Raw genomic sequence first — 16976 nt, 5'->3', positions numbered from 1 at the left:
TGCTGGGTATGACGAGAGCTGCAGTTTACTTCAGGTCTAAAAATGCACGTGTGTCAATGACCCTACACTGGGGTCTCATAAATATACCTTGACACTCCGTGTCTACAACTTGGAGGAGATACCAGGGAGGTCATTTTGAAAATATGCGAATCTGTGTTCTCATAATACTTATGATTTGCGTCATGTTAAATTTTCATGTAACTTATTGGGCCCAACATCGCTGAATATTTCACACATAAACCACAAAAAACTACTAATATTTGCAGATTTTTCTATTACTAAAATGGTATAAAATATTATACAACATAAAGTAATTTAAATAGTGCCTACTAAATCGTTCGTTTAAATCTCAATAACGAATATACAACCTCGTCACATGATACATAATACAATAATATTTACATTACAGGTACATTTCCTCAGCGTAGTATAACAATAGAATTGTATCCTTATCAACATATGATTGCCTCATACATGTTATATCCACTGCACCCACGCCATGGTTCATGAAGTGCAATGAAAACTATTTCAACATTAAATATGTTTAAAAGTACATAATGTACAATGTTTATTTATTCAAAATACAGAACAGTGACTAAATGATTTTCACAACAAACGTTATTAACATATAAATATTTATTTTTGATGCACACAAGAAAATGAATACGGGTAAGCAGTTATTAACGAACATCTAGCGTATTAGCTATCGCAGACATGATAATCAGCAGCATCATTAATAATTAAAATCATATCGGTATGATCATATTTGTCAAACACGACTAGCAGACAGCGTTGTAAAATTTACTGGCATGTCCGAGAGGTATGTCGACTTCTGGTTCGTCCATTTACCGTGACTCGTCAGACTGTCTCGACAAATGAACGACTTGAGTACTTGACACTGACATTACTAGTCACACCGGAACGGCTTTTCACCCATATGCGTCCGTATGTGTAAGGTCAGTTTGCTGTTTCGGGAGAACGCCATATCACACACGACGCACGAGTACGGTTTTTCTCCCGTATGCGTCCGCCGGTGTCTGGTCATATTTTGTCTTGCAGAGAACGCCATATCACACACGTCGCACGAGTAAGGCTTTTCACCCATATGCGTCCGTATGTGTAAGGTCAGTTTGCTGTTTCGGGAGAACGCCATATCACACACGACGCACGAGTACGGTTTTTCTCCCCTATGCGTCCGCCGGTGTCTGGTCATATTTTGTCTTGCAGAGAACGCCATATCACACACGTCGCACGAGTAAGGTTTTTCTCCCGTATGCGTCCGCTGGTGTACAGTCAGAGTGGTTTTTTGGGAGAACGCCATATCACACACGTCGCACGAGTACGGTTTTTCACCCGTATGCGTCCGTCGGTGTCTGGTCAGATAACTGTTTTTAGAGAACGCCATTTCACACACGTCACATGGGTACGGTTTTTCACCCGTATGAGTCCGCCGGTGTAGAGTTAGATAGTCTTTTCGAGAGAATGCCCTACCACACACGTCGCATGGGTACGGTTTTTCACCCGTATGCGTCCGGTGGTGTAGAGTTTGATTGTTTTTTTGAGAGAACGTCTTATCACACACGTCGCATGCGTACGGTTTTTCATCCGTATGCGTCCGCTGGTGTAGAGTTAGATTGTCTTTTCGAGAGAACGCCATATCACACACGTCGCATGCGTACGGTTTTTCACCCGTATGCGTCCGTCGGTGTCTGGTCAGATAACTGTTTTTAGAGAACGCCATATCACACACGTCGCATGCGTACGGTTTTTCATCCGTATGCGTCCGCTGGTGTAGAGTTAGATTGTCTTTTCGAGAGAACGCCATATCACACACGTATTTTCTCAATTGTACTAAATAATTCTTATTTACAATTTAATGTACCGAGAATTAGTTTAGTTGTCAATACAATGTTTTAAGCCAGTGTTATGTTTATCTTCGTTTAAAGTAATTATATTAAAAACAAAATAAGTTTAAACTGGTTTTATGAAAGGTGGTTGAACATCATTATATCATACAATTTTTGTCATATAAATAATGAATTTTATATAATTTATTGTTATTTATTGCAATAGCGGATCTGAAGCTAATTTAAGGAGGGGGAGAATTTGTATCATAGATTGATAGATACTACACTCTGTTCAGCGAGGGAGCCCTTGTATTGATAATCAAATAGTAATAATTGATAAGATATTAAATATCATTTATTAAGCTTGAAGTTATAGTTATGAGTTTATCACTTATGAATTTCATATTCTATGAATAATCAATATAATATATAATTCAAGTAAAAAAAAAGCCCAAGGGGTGGGGGGTGATCGCCACGTCGCCCTCCCCCCCACTCAAATCCGCCACTGATTTATTGTATTAACATATTATAATAATGTCTGTGTAAAAAGTGTTTCACTTAATTAACGGGTTTTTCGGTAATTTGTTTTCTAAGAATCTAATCTCCACTTTAAACAAGGACTTACTCATTATTATAAGATATAAAAATATTAACATTTAAGTAGTTTTATATTACAGCATTTGTTTTAAATTTTTAAGAGTTAATTATAAAAATTCAACATTTTTTAACTACAAAATTACATCAATTTTCTTGATTTTGAAGAGTTATGTTAAAATACTTTGAACTTGAAATGCTTATTTAAAAAAAAACCATAATTTCACGACTTTAGTTAATAGCTAACATAACAACTTATGTAGGATTTTAAATTAAATTATAAAGGTTTTTGACCAACCCTACACATTTTTATCAACACTAAAATAAAAAATGTAAATATTTGTATGTCTTTAAATAGCTTAAATTGAGCTTGAGATATTTTAAAAATTTCATTGAGTATTGAAATTTAAATTTAAGTAACACTAAAATGATATAAATAAATCATATTTGTACTCGTTATAGTTTCGTCAAAACTTCAGACGCTCATAAAAATATTTATTGAATAATTATACATTTTTTTTTCATTCTAGATATATTAACTTATGAGGTGCCCCAAGTTGAATTTTAAAATTGTTAACATTTAATATTTTTTAACTGCAAAATAATTTTTAGCTTTTAATATGAATAAAAAATAATTTGAATTAATTATTTTTGATATTTTTAATTGAGATAAGAATTATTTATTTACCTATATATATTTTATATATATTTATAATTATTATATTCTCCCCAGCATTTTAAAAACAAAAACTTAATAATACATTAACCGAAAAGACTAAGAAAACCTTGATGATATTAAATGTAAAATAATAAAAATAATATATTATTACAAAAATAGATTAGGTATCTACTTAGTTGGACATTAAACACTAAGTGACAAAATTAATATTTAAATCAATTCGTTTCAAACTCAACTTAATCGACAATCTGCTAGTTTCCCTCCTATCAATATTTTTATGTGGACCTATCGATCCGTACGCATCGATGTAGCATCGATTCTGCCAGTATACAGGTAGTCTAAAAATTGATTCCGTCAACTATCAATTTTTATTTCAAACTTACTGCTGTCAGCAGTAAAGTTATTGAATACTGATCATTTATATATTTAAATTAAATTAATAATCGATATAATGAATACAATAAATATTTAGCTATTTAAATTTTTTTTTTCTATCTTCAAAATGTGGGTGTATTTAAATTATTTTTAAAATATTAATTTTAAATGTGAAAATAAACACTCCATAAAAAAAATTAAAGTCTTATTTTAATTTTTAGACAATGGTATTTGTTTTTTTATTAATTGCTGTTGCTATAAATTGTACCCGGACAACCAATTTTTAACATCCACCTATGGGTTTGCTTGCCTTTAATATATTCAGCCCCCCCTCCCCCAATCAAAAATTTTTTTATTGCGTCCATGATAATAGATTTTCGCACTTAAAGATAGTTAAAAATAATTATCGTATACGTATTACATAATGATTCGACATTGTTCCGTCCTTCAATTATTTTCCTCAATACGAATCACCGTGAAATATATGGCTTTATAAAACCATCGCTTGCGTTGAATAACATAAAAATACGCTGTAAATATACAATTCATAGTTTGTGAATTTTGGCGGTACACCATAACTCTTGAATATTATATTACGAACATTCAACAGTATTATTCGAATTTGTTGTTTTTCTATCTCCAATCGGTGATCTAAAATGCGTCCGTATTTGCGTTGAAAAAATATCACATACAAGTGCTCGATGTCTATCGTAGACGTGTCGACCCATCTACTGCAGATGGCTACCTATATAGTACCTAACGTGTCTTAAATATAATGTTTCTATACGCCGCCGCCGCAGTGCACGATATATGTAATAGTTTAGTGAATTTCGCCGGCGATAGACCGCATTGTCCAAAATAATATTGTTGTCGAACAAATAACCGTATAAATAAATAAAAATAATCGTAATGGTGGTCGGTACAGGGGCGTATTTGTGGGGAGGGGGTGCTGGGGTTCCCCCGCAGGGATAGATGATTTAGCAAATAAGAACAGAAATTTCATTTCATTTTATAATTTGATTATATTTATCCATATAAATATAAATATAAAACGTAATACATTTTTCACCCCCCCGCCCATCATCAAAAAGAAAGAAGAAGTAAACACGACACTGGGTCGGTCATCAGATGCATTCGCGCAGTCCGGCGACACTGCGATCCCGCGTGTTTTCGTAGTGCATGGTATTAAACGACAGCAGCTCTAGATAATATTTGATGCGCGTTGTTTACATAATCTCAGTTGGGTATAATATTGTTTACTGTCACTCAAGTGTTATTATTACTGTTTACAATATTATGCTGGTTCCGCGATCATGTCGTGGTAAAATTGATTTCCCTTCTCGCAGTGTTCGTGTCATTCTGCAGGTTAAGCCCGTGCGACGTGAACAGATTAGGAGGTATAAGAGATAGGTATAGATAGTAGGTACCGATCTTGTCGACCAAGCGTATGTAATTAATGTTAAATCGAGTGTTTTATTTAGAGAATTTAGAGGTTTTTCATTCGGTTAATTTATTGTAGTTTTGTTATTGCGATTATCGATTTTTTTTTTTTTTTTGCGGAAACGAAAACAATTCGAATAGTATTTGTTTAGGCAACTGAAGCTCTGCTCTAAGCTATAAGTTACAACGTAAATACTAAACAATAGTGTTTCAATGTTTTTTTTTTTTATGAAATTGCTGAATATTTATTTTATCATTTTTATTTCATAAAGGAATTTTTTATTTTATTTACTTACAAAATTGTGTTAGTTACTAAATCAATTTTTTATTATAATTTAGAATAAATCAAATAAAATACACAAACATTATTATGATTATCAAATAAAATTATTTAAGTATAATATTAAGTTGTTAACTAACTGTATTTATTTATATTTTTACAATTATCAATAGTAATAATACGTGAAAATGTATTTTATAGCCATTATCTGATATAAATATAATGATCACTATTCCAAATGATTATAACAGTAATAATATTATAATTTATGATTGTTGGTAATAATTTTTCAGAATAAAATGGTTTATATATCTACTATGAAATGAAACAAAACCACATAGGTACGCGTTAACGAAACAACTTTACTAAAAATCTACATAGAATCCGGAAGTTAAGATTTTCCACTCAAGAACTGTCTGTTAAATTAATAATAAATAACTGTAGTATTCAAAAATTCGTTAATGACATGAATTATTCATGAAATATAAAAAGCAGATAAAAAACTATGGTATTAAAATCGAGTACTGCGTTTGCAAAGTTTTAATATCATATCGCAGATAGTAATAATTGTAAGATCTTAATTTTTTTTCTAACTGAATTAGGATTATGACCTAAAAGTTTTTCTCAATCTTTCAGAACATGGCAGTTGTTTTGAGTACATTTATGCAATCAAAAGTCAACGTAGATGAAAAGTTCTTCCGGAAATCCAGTAACGTCTTCTGTTGAAGTTCCGGGTCCAAAGAATAATACAATACAAAATTCGCATGGCAAAAAGTTTTCTACAAACATTCGTGATTTTTAGGTGATGGCAATAAGTAATGATTTTTCCGGAATGCAGCGTATGTTTAAAATCGCTATATAGTATTATGTTTATCTTATTAACTATATACAATACGTAACAACATTGTAGATAACTCGTGCCAATAAATCAAAAGCTAGCTAAGTAGGTACCTGCGAATTGTGAACTATTGTTTTAAATCAAATATAATCGATATTGTAATGATAATTTAGTTGTATTTTATATTGACATAAATCAAGGTGTTTATACAACAAAAAATAAGTATTTCTCTACAATATTATCAGGGAAGACTTCATCGGAGTTTGTACTAGGACTGTTGTATATTAATAAGTGACTATAAATAAAATAAACGACTCACGGAAAAAACAAAAATAATCATTTATATTAAAGGGAATTGAGTTATTTTATAGGAATTTAAATAATTCGGATTACAATAATATAACAACTGTTGATGGACACGTGTACCTACAGTAAAATTGTGTATACGTTGTATTAGATTTAGTGTATTATTCACATATGCCGTACGTAATACGCTAGGTAAGAAATTCATGTTTAAAAAGTTTAATAGTAAAAAAAAAAAAACAAAACATTATGATTTGACTTTTAAAGAACAACCATAATTTTTAATATACCTAGCTAGTCCGATGATTTATCGCGCAGACATATAGATAGTAAAATTACTTCCGTATGATTTATTCAACGTAATTAAACGTCAAAGTTTTTATGTGGGATGACTCTCATTTTTTGCTGCTAGACGGTATATATTATATTCGAACTGTCGACAGTCATACACGTAGGTATTGTGTCCCCGTGAATTATGAACAATTCGTGCTACTGACATTTGCACATCGACAAAAATCGACATTTATAGTCACACTTGGAATATGGTATAGTTGTATTTTGAAATTGATTTTTTTACTTGACAAATTAGTGGGTTAAAAAATATTTCAAGGACACTAAAATTAAAAAAATAAAATAAACCAATAACAGTATGCATTTTACATGGCAATAAAATACATCTTTTAGTACCTATCCTAATGGATTAAAATACGCGTACATTTTACGACCATTAATTGATGTAAGCTGGAAAATACCATATTTTAGAAAATCATGGCATACATAAAAAAAATTAATTACAATTTTGGAATTTTAACTTTATTGATTGGTTTGATACTTTTTCTAGATATTAAAAGTAAAAATAAAAAAGCCAAATGAATGAAGCAAGGACATGCTGTAGTTTAAAAATCAGCTCACCGTAGAAGGGTTAATAATTGGTATTGATTTTCACACCACTATATGGTACAGAAGTATTGATTGTAAGTTAATAACAATTATATTATATGATATAATAGTATGAAAAAAGTTCATTCTGACGTATTAGTTTATTACCATATTAGGACGTTGTTTTATAATATGTTCAATAGTTAACTCAGATCACACTTAGCAGTTAGCTGTCTACTATATTATGGTTATTCAATGAGCTGATTCAAGACACAAATGTATGTTTAGAACAAATTAGAGATGTAAAATAAAAAATAAAAATTATTTAAAGATCTTGTTCACTTTGAGGTGCTTGTTTAAATGTACAATAATACATTTTTCGTCAAATTATATACTATTTAGTTGATTATCCACAACTATATTGATTATGTAAATACATAAACGAACAATAAATATTTATTTATTTAGATTTTACATCCAACGAGGAAGGTATTTTTTTAAAATAAAAGCTGTGAACTATTACGTTAATATTCGAAGTAAGAATTAAAGCATCCTAAAAATATTTTTCGACAATTAGTTTAATAGAACAATTGTCTATTAAATGTTACTCTTATTTTGGTTGTTTATTTGACATTATTATTAAATTTACTGAAGTATACATATACAAATATCCATAAATAAATTGATTTGTTTTATCACAGTTAGGTCAAATCACTATTAATATTAAATAAATTTTAAAAAAATCAACGAAAAATCTGGCATAATATTTCAGATATAACTCAGGAATACGTATTATGTTTACAACAATTTAAAAAATAATGTTTGCAAATGCACAAGACCTAAATATTACCCGAGGCGTCTTTTAAATGTATCTATTAACGTTTATATTTGTTTCCAACAAATATTGTAATTTTCTTGGAAAACTTTTTGTTATTATTATTAATCTCGTTATTAAATGCACCAATCGTGTATCGATGAACTGAAAAGTACTGTGCCCCGAGGGTTGTAATTATGTTCCTTGGAAATAAAATTTGTTCATTTTCTTTATTATATTTTTCCTTATTTAGTTATGACATCTTTACAATTACTTTTTGTTATCAACAAATTTACATTTAAAAGGACTAAGAAAATAGAGGGGAGAGGTTGATGTTTGAGTATATACATTATTAAGACTTCAAATATGCTCTCAAAAATTATTAAAAAAATTATATTCTTTAAAATCAGTAAATCTGTTTATTTTTCATGAATAATTTTAATATTTAATAAACAAATAGTGATTAATTAATATCAAGAATTAAATTAAAAACTAATTTGCATTCTTAAATATAAATCGCATTGCATTATAATCATTTTTACTAAATTTTCAAAAATCATAGGTTGATGTTTGTCAGTCAATATTTGAAACTGAAAAATGTCCGTTCTACATTTACAAAAGTTATATAGATACTCACGAATTTAAAAACTCCAAATAGTTTTAAGACAAATCTCCGTTGCATTGAATTATATTCGTTTATCACATTTTAAATATTTGTTATTTAATAATTTTATCCTAACTTTTATTTTTTTTATAATATCTTACAAATATTTTTATAAATAAATTTATTATTTCATCTGTGGGATTTTCAAAGACATTATTTTGATTTTTTAAGTTATGGCATCATTCAAAGTCCTAATTTTTCAAGATATTTAATTTATTGATTTTGGTAAAAAAATACTTGTTATATAGATATGCGTTTAATTCACATTCAAAAGTATGTTAAATAAAACATAATCTTCAGCTATTTGTATAGAAATTATATCATCTGGATTGAAATGCTTAAGAATAATATGGATTTGTTTTATATGTTTACAATAATATATAGTTGTGATGAGCCGGCCGTGTTCACTAATAAAATATGATAATCCGGTTCTGAAGATTAATGTTTAACCTAGCGATCTAGATGATTAATTTTCTAGATAATCGATGAAAAAGGGGATAATATAAAAGTCTTTTGACGTTTATTATAAGTTTACCCATACGGGAAAATAATGTTCTTATTTTTTCAGCTGTAAGATGTAGTTTGTGTACTAAACAAATAATGTGAAGCGTTTTGAAGTAAAATTCCTTTATTGCATTTTTCTGCATTTTGCTTTAATGATGATGCGCGCGGTGCAACATGCCAACATCACTCGATTTAATGTAATGGCCATAGTAGATTTAGTGATTTATCGAATGATTTTGAAATATTGCAGTAATATTAACTCTTATTTTATAAGTCTGTTTTATCTGGGATATTTGTAAATACCTGACAAAATTTCAATATTGAGCCGAAATTCTAATAATATATCGTTTTATGTTCGAGAATTTTTAAGAAAATACTTAAATTTGCACTAAGTTGTGAAATATGCGATAAAACTAGTAAAATAAGTTATTAACACATCAAAAGGTCGAAATATGCGCTGATATTAAACAGTCCGGGGTCTAAATTTATTAGTTATCGCAAGTAACCTTGGATTGTGTTGCAGACTTTCCCTTAAAACTTCGACTCCCTTGGAAAATTACCATGCATTAATCCATGCCTAGTGGATATGCCAGCGCCGTACCAAAACGTTTTGTCGGCAGAATATTACATAGAATGCAGTAAAGCGTGAGAAGAACGACCGGCCCACGCATCGGTGGCAACGCTGGTGGCGATGGCAGTTGCTGTTTCGCTTTCGTCGAACTGTCGTGTCGTAGCTAATTTGTACACAGACGCACAGCCCAGTGGACGTGTCAACTTGGATTTTGCTCATGCCAAGAATAGTTTTTTTTCTTTTTAATACATCTTTTGACGGTTTTATACTTTTATATTACAGATCCTGCGCTGTCATAATTATTATACCCATCAATAGATCGTTCGGACATTTTATCGTGAAAACTGATAATATAAAATTATTGTTGGTTTTAAGTTTTATCTCAAACATTATAAAGTACTTATCAAAATCAGAATTAATATCGTAACGAGAAAAATTAAAACTGATATTTCAAGCCTTGCAATTATAACTTTAAAAATTTAAAACAAATTTTGAAAATCAAAATGGTAACCGAAAAATACGAAAACCGGGTAATAGTGTAACACAATTTATAAAGTGAATATTATACAAGGTATTTTATAAAGCTATGATTAAAATACACGTTTGGTCTAAAAACATTATTATGTTGAAGAACAAATAAAAACTAGTATTTCAATTTAAAATTTAAACAGGAAAAATAAAAACCTACTTTCAATTTAAAACTCAAACAGAAACTGGAAAAGTGTAAACCAATATTTAAAACAGATAACATTGAAAATTCAGAAATCAAAATCAAAACAGTAAATTATTTTTATTTTTGTTAACCCTTTTATTTAACTTCAAACAAACTAAACTATAGTATAATATAAATAATAGTATCAAACTATCAAATATATTTTATCAATTTATCATAATATTATATTATAATTATATAATTATATATAATGTCTGTTTCGCTAATAATCGGTAATAGGTAACTGTAACCATATTATGTTTACCATATGATTTTGATTATAATATTGATAAGTGATAAAATTTAATGTATTCAATAAAATATGATTGTTTAGAGTCTAATGTCTTAAAAGTTAAAGTATACCTCATAAATTGTGTATAAAATGTAATTTATCTAACTTTATTTCTACCTACTTCAATAAAGATGTAAAATTGCGAATTCATTCAATGCATGTGAGCTAAAATCAAAAATGAAATTTATTATTTTATTTTTAAATTATTTAATTTATAATGCAGGTGTCTAATCTCAAAATTTACGTAATCTCGATTTTATGAATTTGTAAGAAAACATGGAATTCATCGGTGTAATATAGAAACCATTCAAAATATGGTTTTAAAAAAATAAAGCTCAAAACAAATGTTTACAACTCTAGGATAAAGTAAAGAATGTTGATCGATCTTATATTCGCTTCCCTATAAGTATCAGTTTAAAAATATCAAACAGTATATGCATGCGTCGTGAACTACAGAGATGAATGATATGCCAACAACAATTTATCAAAACAATATTGCAAGTGTAAATAGTGTTTGAGTTGAAATTGATTCACAGCTATTGAACATTGTGTCAAGTTAAAAAAAAGAGGTACAATAAATTTATCAATAAAAAAATGGTTTATCTTCTGATTATTCCAAAAAATTACTTTTAACCCGAGATTTATTAAAACTAGTGTATCAACAACAATAACAAAAAAAATAACAGTTTTTAGACAATATTATTTTTAATATTATTATTTTCATTTGAGGTCTGTGGAATTGTATAGTCAAATCTTAAATTATTTAATTAGACAGTTCAAACCATACAATCAATTACAGAGGTGAGTTGATTTATATTGTTCCCTTTTCACAGTTGTTATAAACGCGTGGAGTTGCATTCAATTAGTAAACAAATTTTTATTTAAATATCTTATACCATCAAATAATTTTTACTGTTTTTAAATCAACTCAAGAAGTGAAACCAGTAGAGTCTGTGTATTAGCTAAGTTCAATAGTTTGAATACTTGAGTTTAACAAGTTTCAATATTTTGAAAAGTTGTATAGAATTTAAAAAAAAAGTTAATGCATTTTCTATAGAAATAATCAATGGAAACAAAATTAATGTTTTCTCTCAATCAAAATGTGATAAATCTACTTCAAAAACTTAAGTCATTAAATAATAATATACTACCTAGATCGAACGTCAAATTCAATTAATGGCTAGACTAATAAAATCTTAAGACTAGTTTCTACTCATACGTGATTTTATTTCAGCGATGTAAAGTAAGACAAATAGATATAGAAGAATCATCTTCATCGCAACCATATATTATATTTTTTTAAATTGATTTGGCCAAAATTACTCAATTGTAAATTCCGTATTGTTGTGCACATTTGTAAACACATCGAGTAGATATTTTAAATATTCAAGAGACAAGAGTTCTTAATTGTCGTCTTATTCATTCGTTTTTAAAACGTAATATCAATTCATTTAATTAAACTATATAATTTTGTTTTATTCATATTTTCGTACTTCCGTTGTAATTTATAACGCCCACGGTGTCAGTTTGTTCACCGCCAAAAAGTTTCTACGGACACCTACAGTTTTATTTTTGATTTATACAATGATATCGTGAAAATTTGTTTAGAATTACAACTGCACAACCGTAACGCAAACCGAGTGTACGATAAAAAAAAAAAAATACGTTTACTTCTTCGTAAAACCGCAGATCAAAATAATATAATGCTGAAATCAAATAGTAGTGATCTACATAATAATATAGTGTGTCGTCGATCATGTCGTACACCCGCGCGTCCGCGGCGTAGGGATTAATCCAAATCGGACGAGTAAAAGGAAAATCGATATATAGTTTCGGTCGAGAACCGGCGGTTAACGATAAAAGTTAACTACCTACCTACTGCAGCAGTCCACCGTCGTCGCTGTAGCCGATATTTCTCGCCGTAGGTGTATTATTTTTGCGCTATAATATATTTTAAACGCGCCTCTCCGCGGACAGTTTATTACAGCGCATCCGGGTACAACACATAGTGTACATCCGACACACGTATTATTTTATTATGTAGACATGTAATGTACCTGCATATAAAATATATATTATTACAATACAGACACACACGACGACCGTATAAAACAGACGATAAAACAACATAATAACCGACGAACGGCGTAATTTATGCCGAAAAAAATATTATAATCAGTAGTTTATTGTTTTTCTGTCAAATGTTTTGAACCTCGAATGTCCTCGCCCCGTATATTATACGGATGGTGTTATTATAGGTACATTACAAGGTATTTTTCTACGTAAATATGTCTATATATATATATATATTATATGTATAGTATATTATTATGTACACGGCCTCGCGAATTTTCGAGAAAACTCATAGCGATCCGATACGGTAACGTATAATATGAAAAATTATAGGCTTACATAATAATATATGATCTTACGAAAACGCGTTTACTATTTATTTTTATTTTTATTAAAAATAATGTTCTGCGAGAATAACGAACAATTCTTATTCGGTTTTACTGCTAAGAGTATTAGTTCTCATCGCCAGTATTGTATTTGAAATGTACGCTATTATCGTTGTTTAATATTGAAATATATTTATTTCTGTTTTTATGATCTTAAAATGTTATATATTGACATTTTAAATCGTCAATTTAGGATCTCCGCGAAGGGAGGATGGTATTGGGTTTAAAAAATAAAAAATAAATAAAAAATATATTTACAAAATAATACAACATATTATACAGACAAGAGACAACCAATAGCTTAGATGTATTTGAAAAGCTTATACTATAACGCAATGCAATTGATTATCAAATGTTATTTATTCATTTTACTCTAATCGTGTTTCGTACTCCGATTGAAAATACAAATATCTCTGAATACCGTTGAACTCGAGAGAATTTTTTCGAAATGATAAGACAAATAAGATTACTTGTGCAAAAATTATTGTATATTTATATAAAAAATATATAGCGTGTGGATAGAAACTATTGAATAAAGTAGAGACGATTTTTCACGCGAAAAGAAAAAAATTATCTCATATTTTCCTTAGAAAATATAGCGCATCTATTTTGATCATTGCAATCGTTTCAACACCGTAGTCAAATATTGACATACATATTATATTATATACAACTCTGTGATCTATGTAATCATTATTTTTATTTTTTATGTTTTTCGTGTTTTTTTTTTATGAAATAATTTAGCGTTTTTATAACAAACATAATATAATGTGTGTGTACCTATACTAATAAAATACATAAAAAAAAAAAAATGTATTTATCCAATCAGTGGTTTATGTGTACTCGAAATAGTACCGTACCATACGATACACGTGAGTATGTGACCAATTGTCAACATTTTAATTCAATTGAATAAATAAACGTCCAAGTTTATATGTAATTTATTAAGTCGTGGATCTGTTATATTAACACAGATAACAACTTACACACCAGACTGTGCTACTATTACGCGGGGTACAATGTAAAGTAAAATATTATTTAGTTTATAGTAGGTAGCCATAAAAATTGGTATAACAATAAATGCCGGTGGACTTAGGTGCCCTAGAATTTAGACCAGATGTTGTAGAAATACATATATATATATATATATACATAGGTATATAATATATAATATGTATTATGTGTTTATGTATAGTATTTATTGTAAATTAATACATAAATAATTAAATTTCGGAAAAAATTTAATAGAATTTATAAGACTATAGTCTATAAATAATTCACTTGCAATCATTGATAATAAATACCAAGGTTTATATTTACATAATAGATGAATAATATTAACAAAAGCAACGTATTTATAATAACTGTGAATGTATAATACATTGTATTTCATAACCTCAAGCAGTTGTTTAGCATCTTCTGTTTATCGCCATACCATATACCAAGTACTATAATATGCAGTCGACAGCTGTTGTAGATGATAATAATATTTACATTTTTAATATAAAATGATTTTATTCAAAGTTTTACCTATAGATAGAAAATAATGAACTTAAAAATTATGAAGAAGTTAAATCATTTTGATTACAATTATAGCAGTTATCATACTATCTCAAAAGTATTAATCCATTATACATAATTCAAATTATATTTGTCCGTAAGGTATACGAGTTTCATATCTCATCACAATGATATTTTTATTAATAATATTTAAATTCAAATTCCTCAATTTACATAAAAAAAAAACCATACAATATTTTAGTACTATTAGTTCAATAAAATGTAACTATTTATTTTTATTTTTCGATTATCGTTACTTTTTTTAAGTTTTTTTTTTTTTTTTTTGTGAACAACTGATAGTTTAGTTATTTTTTATTTATTTGAAAATATTACTTTTTTTTATTTATTATCCTTCTATCGAACAATTTTATTTTCGGTGGTTACTAAATTGCTATGTTTAATTTTAAGATAAATCTATGATTATTGTAAAACTAACTGTCGTGTAATAACATTATTTACTAATAGATAAACACAATACAGTCCATAATAAGTGTTATCGGTGTACCTATCTGTTGTGTGATAAGTTATTCGGTTGAAAATCGTATTCTGTATACTCTGATCATTGGATATAATTGCATCCTACTCGGAGATTATAAAAATAGTTGTTGTTTTTACATATTATTACAGTTGAAGTATAAGACTGTTGTGTATCCATAAACGTATTATTGTTGTAGATATTATTATGAAATATTCGACTAAAATTCATGAAATTCGTGTTTTTCCGTTACATGCTATTTCAATAATCGTTTGATTTTATTTCGAGACGCAAAAATCAATTTGAACCACGCGGGACCTAAAGAGTTACAAAAGAAATTCTCAGAATAGATTATATTTAATTAAAAATACTTACGTGGATCAAATTTTGTTGGCGAAAAATGTTTTTGGCCGTAATAAACGTTCGATATCGTTTCTCTCCGGCGATTTATTTGATTTCAAATGTAGCGGCAGTGAAAAGGCTAGAGAGTATCCCATTTCGATAATTAAAACTTATCACTAAGCTTATAATAGTGGTATCCAACTACCGTTCCGAGGTCGATAAACGAATAACTTCCAATATAATTAACTGAGTATTGTATTCCAAACCAAATACACGGGCTTTGTCATCAATATTTTTGCTCTAATGTTGTAAACTTCTGCTAACTCAATCCAAGAATAATTTATGCACTGTTTAATTTTGGTATATATATGTATATAAAAATAGTCGAAAATACATTTGTATAAAAAAAATTTAAGCAACATGCAGTTAGAAATTTATTTTAGAGTTGATTAATTTAAAATCTTACTGACGAAAGATTTTTTTTGTGTTTGTAGTATTATTTATTAAAATTAGCAAACAATAATTTTAATCTAATTTTACAATAAAAATTAACTAAGATTTAATAAAACACATTGCTTTGTATTTTATCTTTTATAAATTTTATTGGGTATTGTTTTTTGCTGCTATACTATAATAGCTATTAACAAAACTTCAATATTTTTCTTGTATTATAAAATCGCATTTATTTTAATATTAAAGTATTACAATTTTCATATTTTATTATCATAAAATTATAATGCTTTATGAGAAACGATATTGTAATTATTATTAGCATTTATAGTAATATTAATTGAATTGAAAATATAATATGCATGTATTTATCAGTGTTGTTAAATGTAAAAAAAATAAAAACATTAATAAATATTACAATAACCTACGGCCTACGCAATAATTATTTTATCCCGAATATCTTAAATTAAATATTTTTGATACGCTATTGAGAGTATGAATTTGTTGTCTAATACAGTGTGTTTTTTTTTTTTAATAAATAGGCAATATGAATAAAAACCAATACGATGTATTATTCGTAGTTTACAATATAGAAAAAAATTTTTATCTGATATTAGGAAAGTCTGTTGTCTTTAAATTTGAATAAAACGATAAATAAAATTATATCTATTTGAAAAACCCATTTTCAACCGAATGTTTGAGATTTTGTACACAATCGTTTTTTTCATAAATTATAATTATTAACTACAATTTTATCGAAAATTACAACAAACCAGTGATATGGAAACTATTAAATATTTCCATTTTGTGCAATATGTGTATAATGTCCAATCTACTGATGATATTCATACTATTTTTTGTTTCAAAAAGCGTTAATATTTAAAAATGTAAAACACAA

The 16976-nt window shown here is 28.2% G+C and overlaps 2 protein-coding genes across 3 annotated transcripts in view; both read right to left on the bottom strand.

The window, feature by feature from the left end:
* The window catches only part of LOC132926417 (sex peptide receptor), a 222115-nt gene that overhangs the window by 54272 nt on the left and 150867 nt on the right, over nucleotides 1–16976 (bottom strand). The gene's annotated exons all lie outside the window — the stretch shown is intronic.
* The window catches only part of LOC132923864 (zinc finger protein 624-like), a 36407-nt gene continuing 20223 nt past the window's right edge, over nucleotides 793–16976 (bottom strand). The window contains exon 2 of the mRNA XM_060987845.1: nucleotides 793–1851. Within this exon, the coding sequence (XP_060843828.1) occupies nucleotides 908–1851 (944 nt within the window). The 3' untranslated portion in view covers nucleotides 793–907. The remainder of the gene's footprint in view (nucleotides 1852–16976) is intronic.

Source organism: Rhopalosiphum padi, chromosome 3 (assembly GCF_020882245.1).
Source record: "Rhopalosiphum padi isolate XX-2018 chromosome 3, ASM2088224v1, whole genome shotgun sequence".
NCBI classification, from domain to species: domain Eukaryota; kingdom Metazoa; phylum Arthropoda; class Insecta; order Hemiptera; family Aphididae; genus Rhopalosiphum; species Rhopalosiphum padi.
This window is presented reverse-complemented; position numbering and strand designations above follow the sequence as displayed.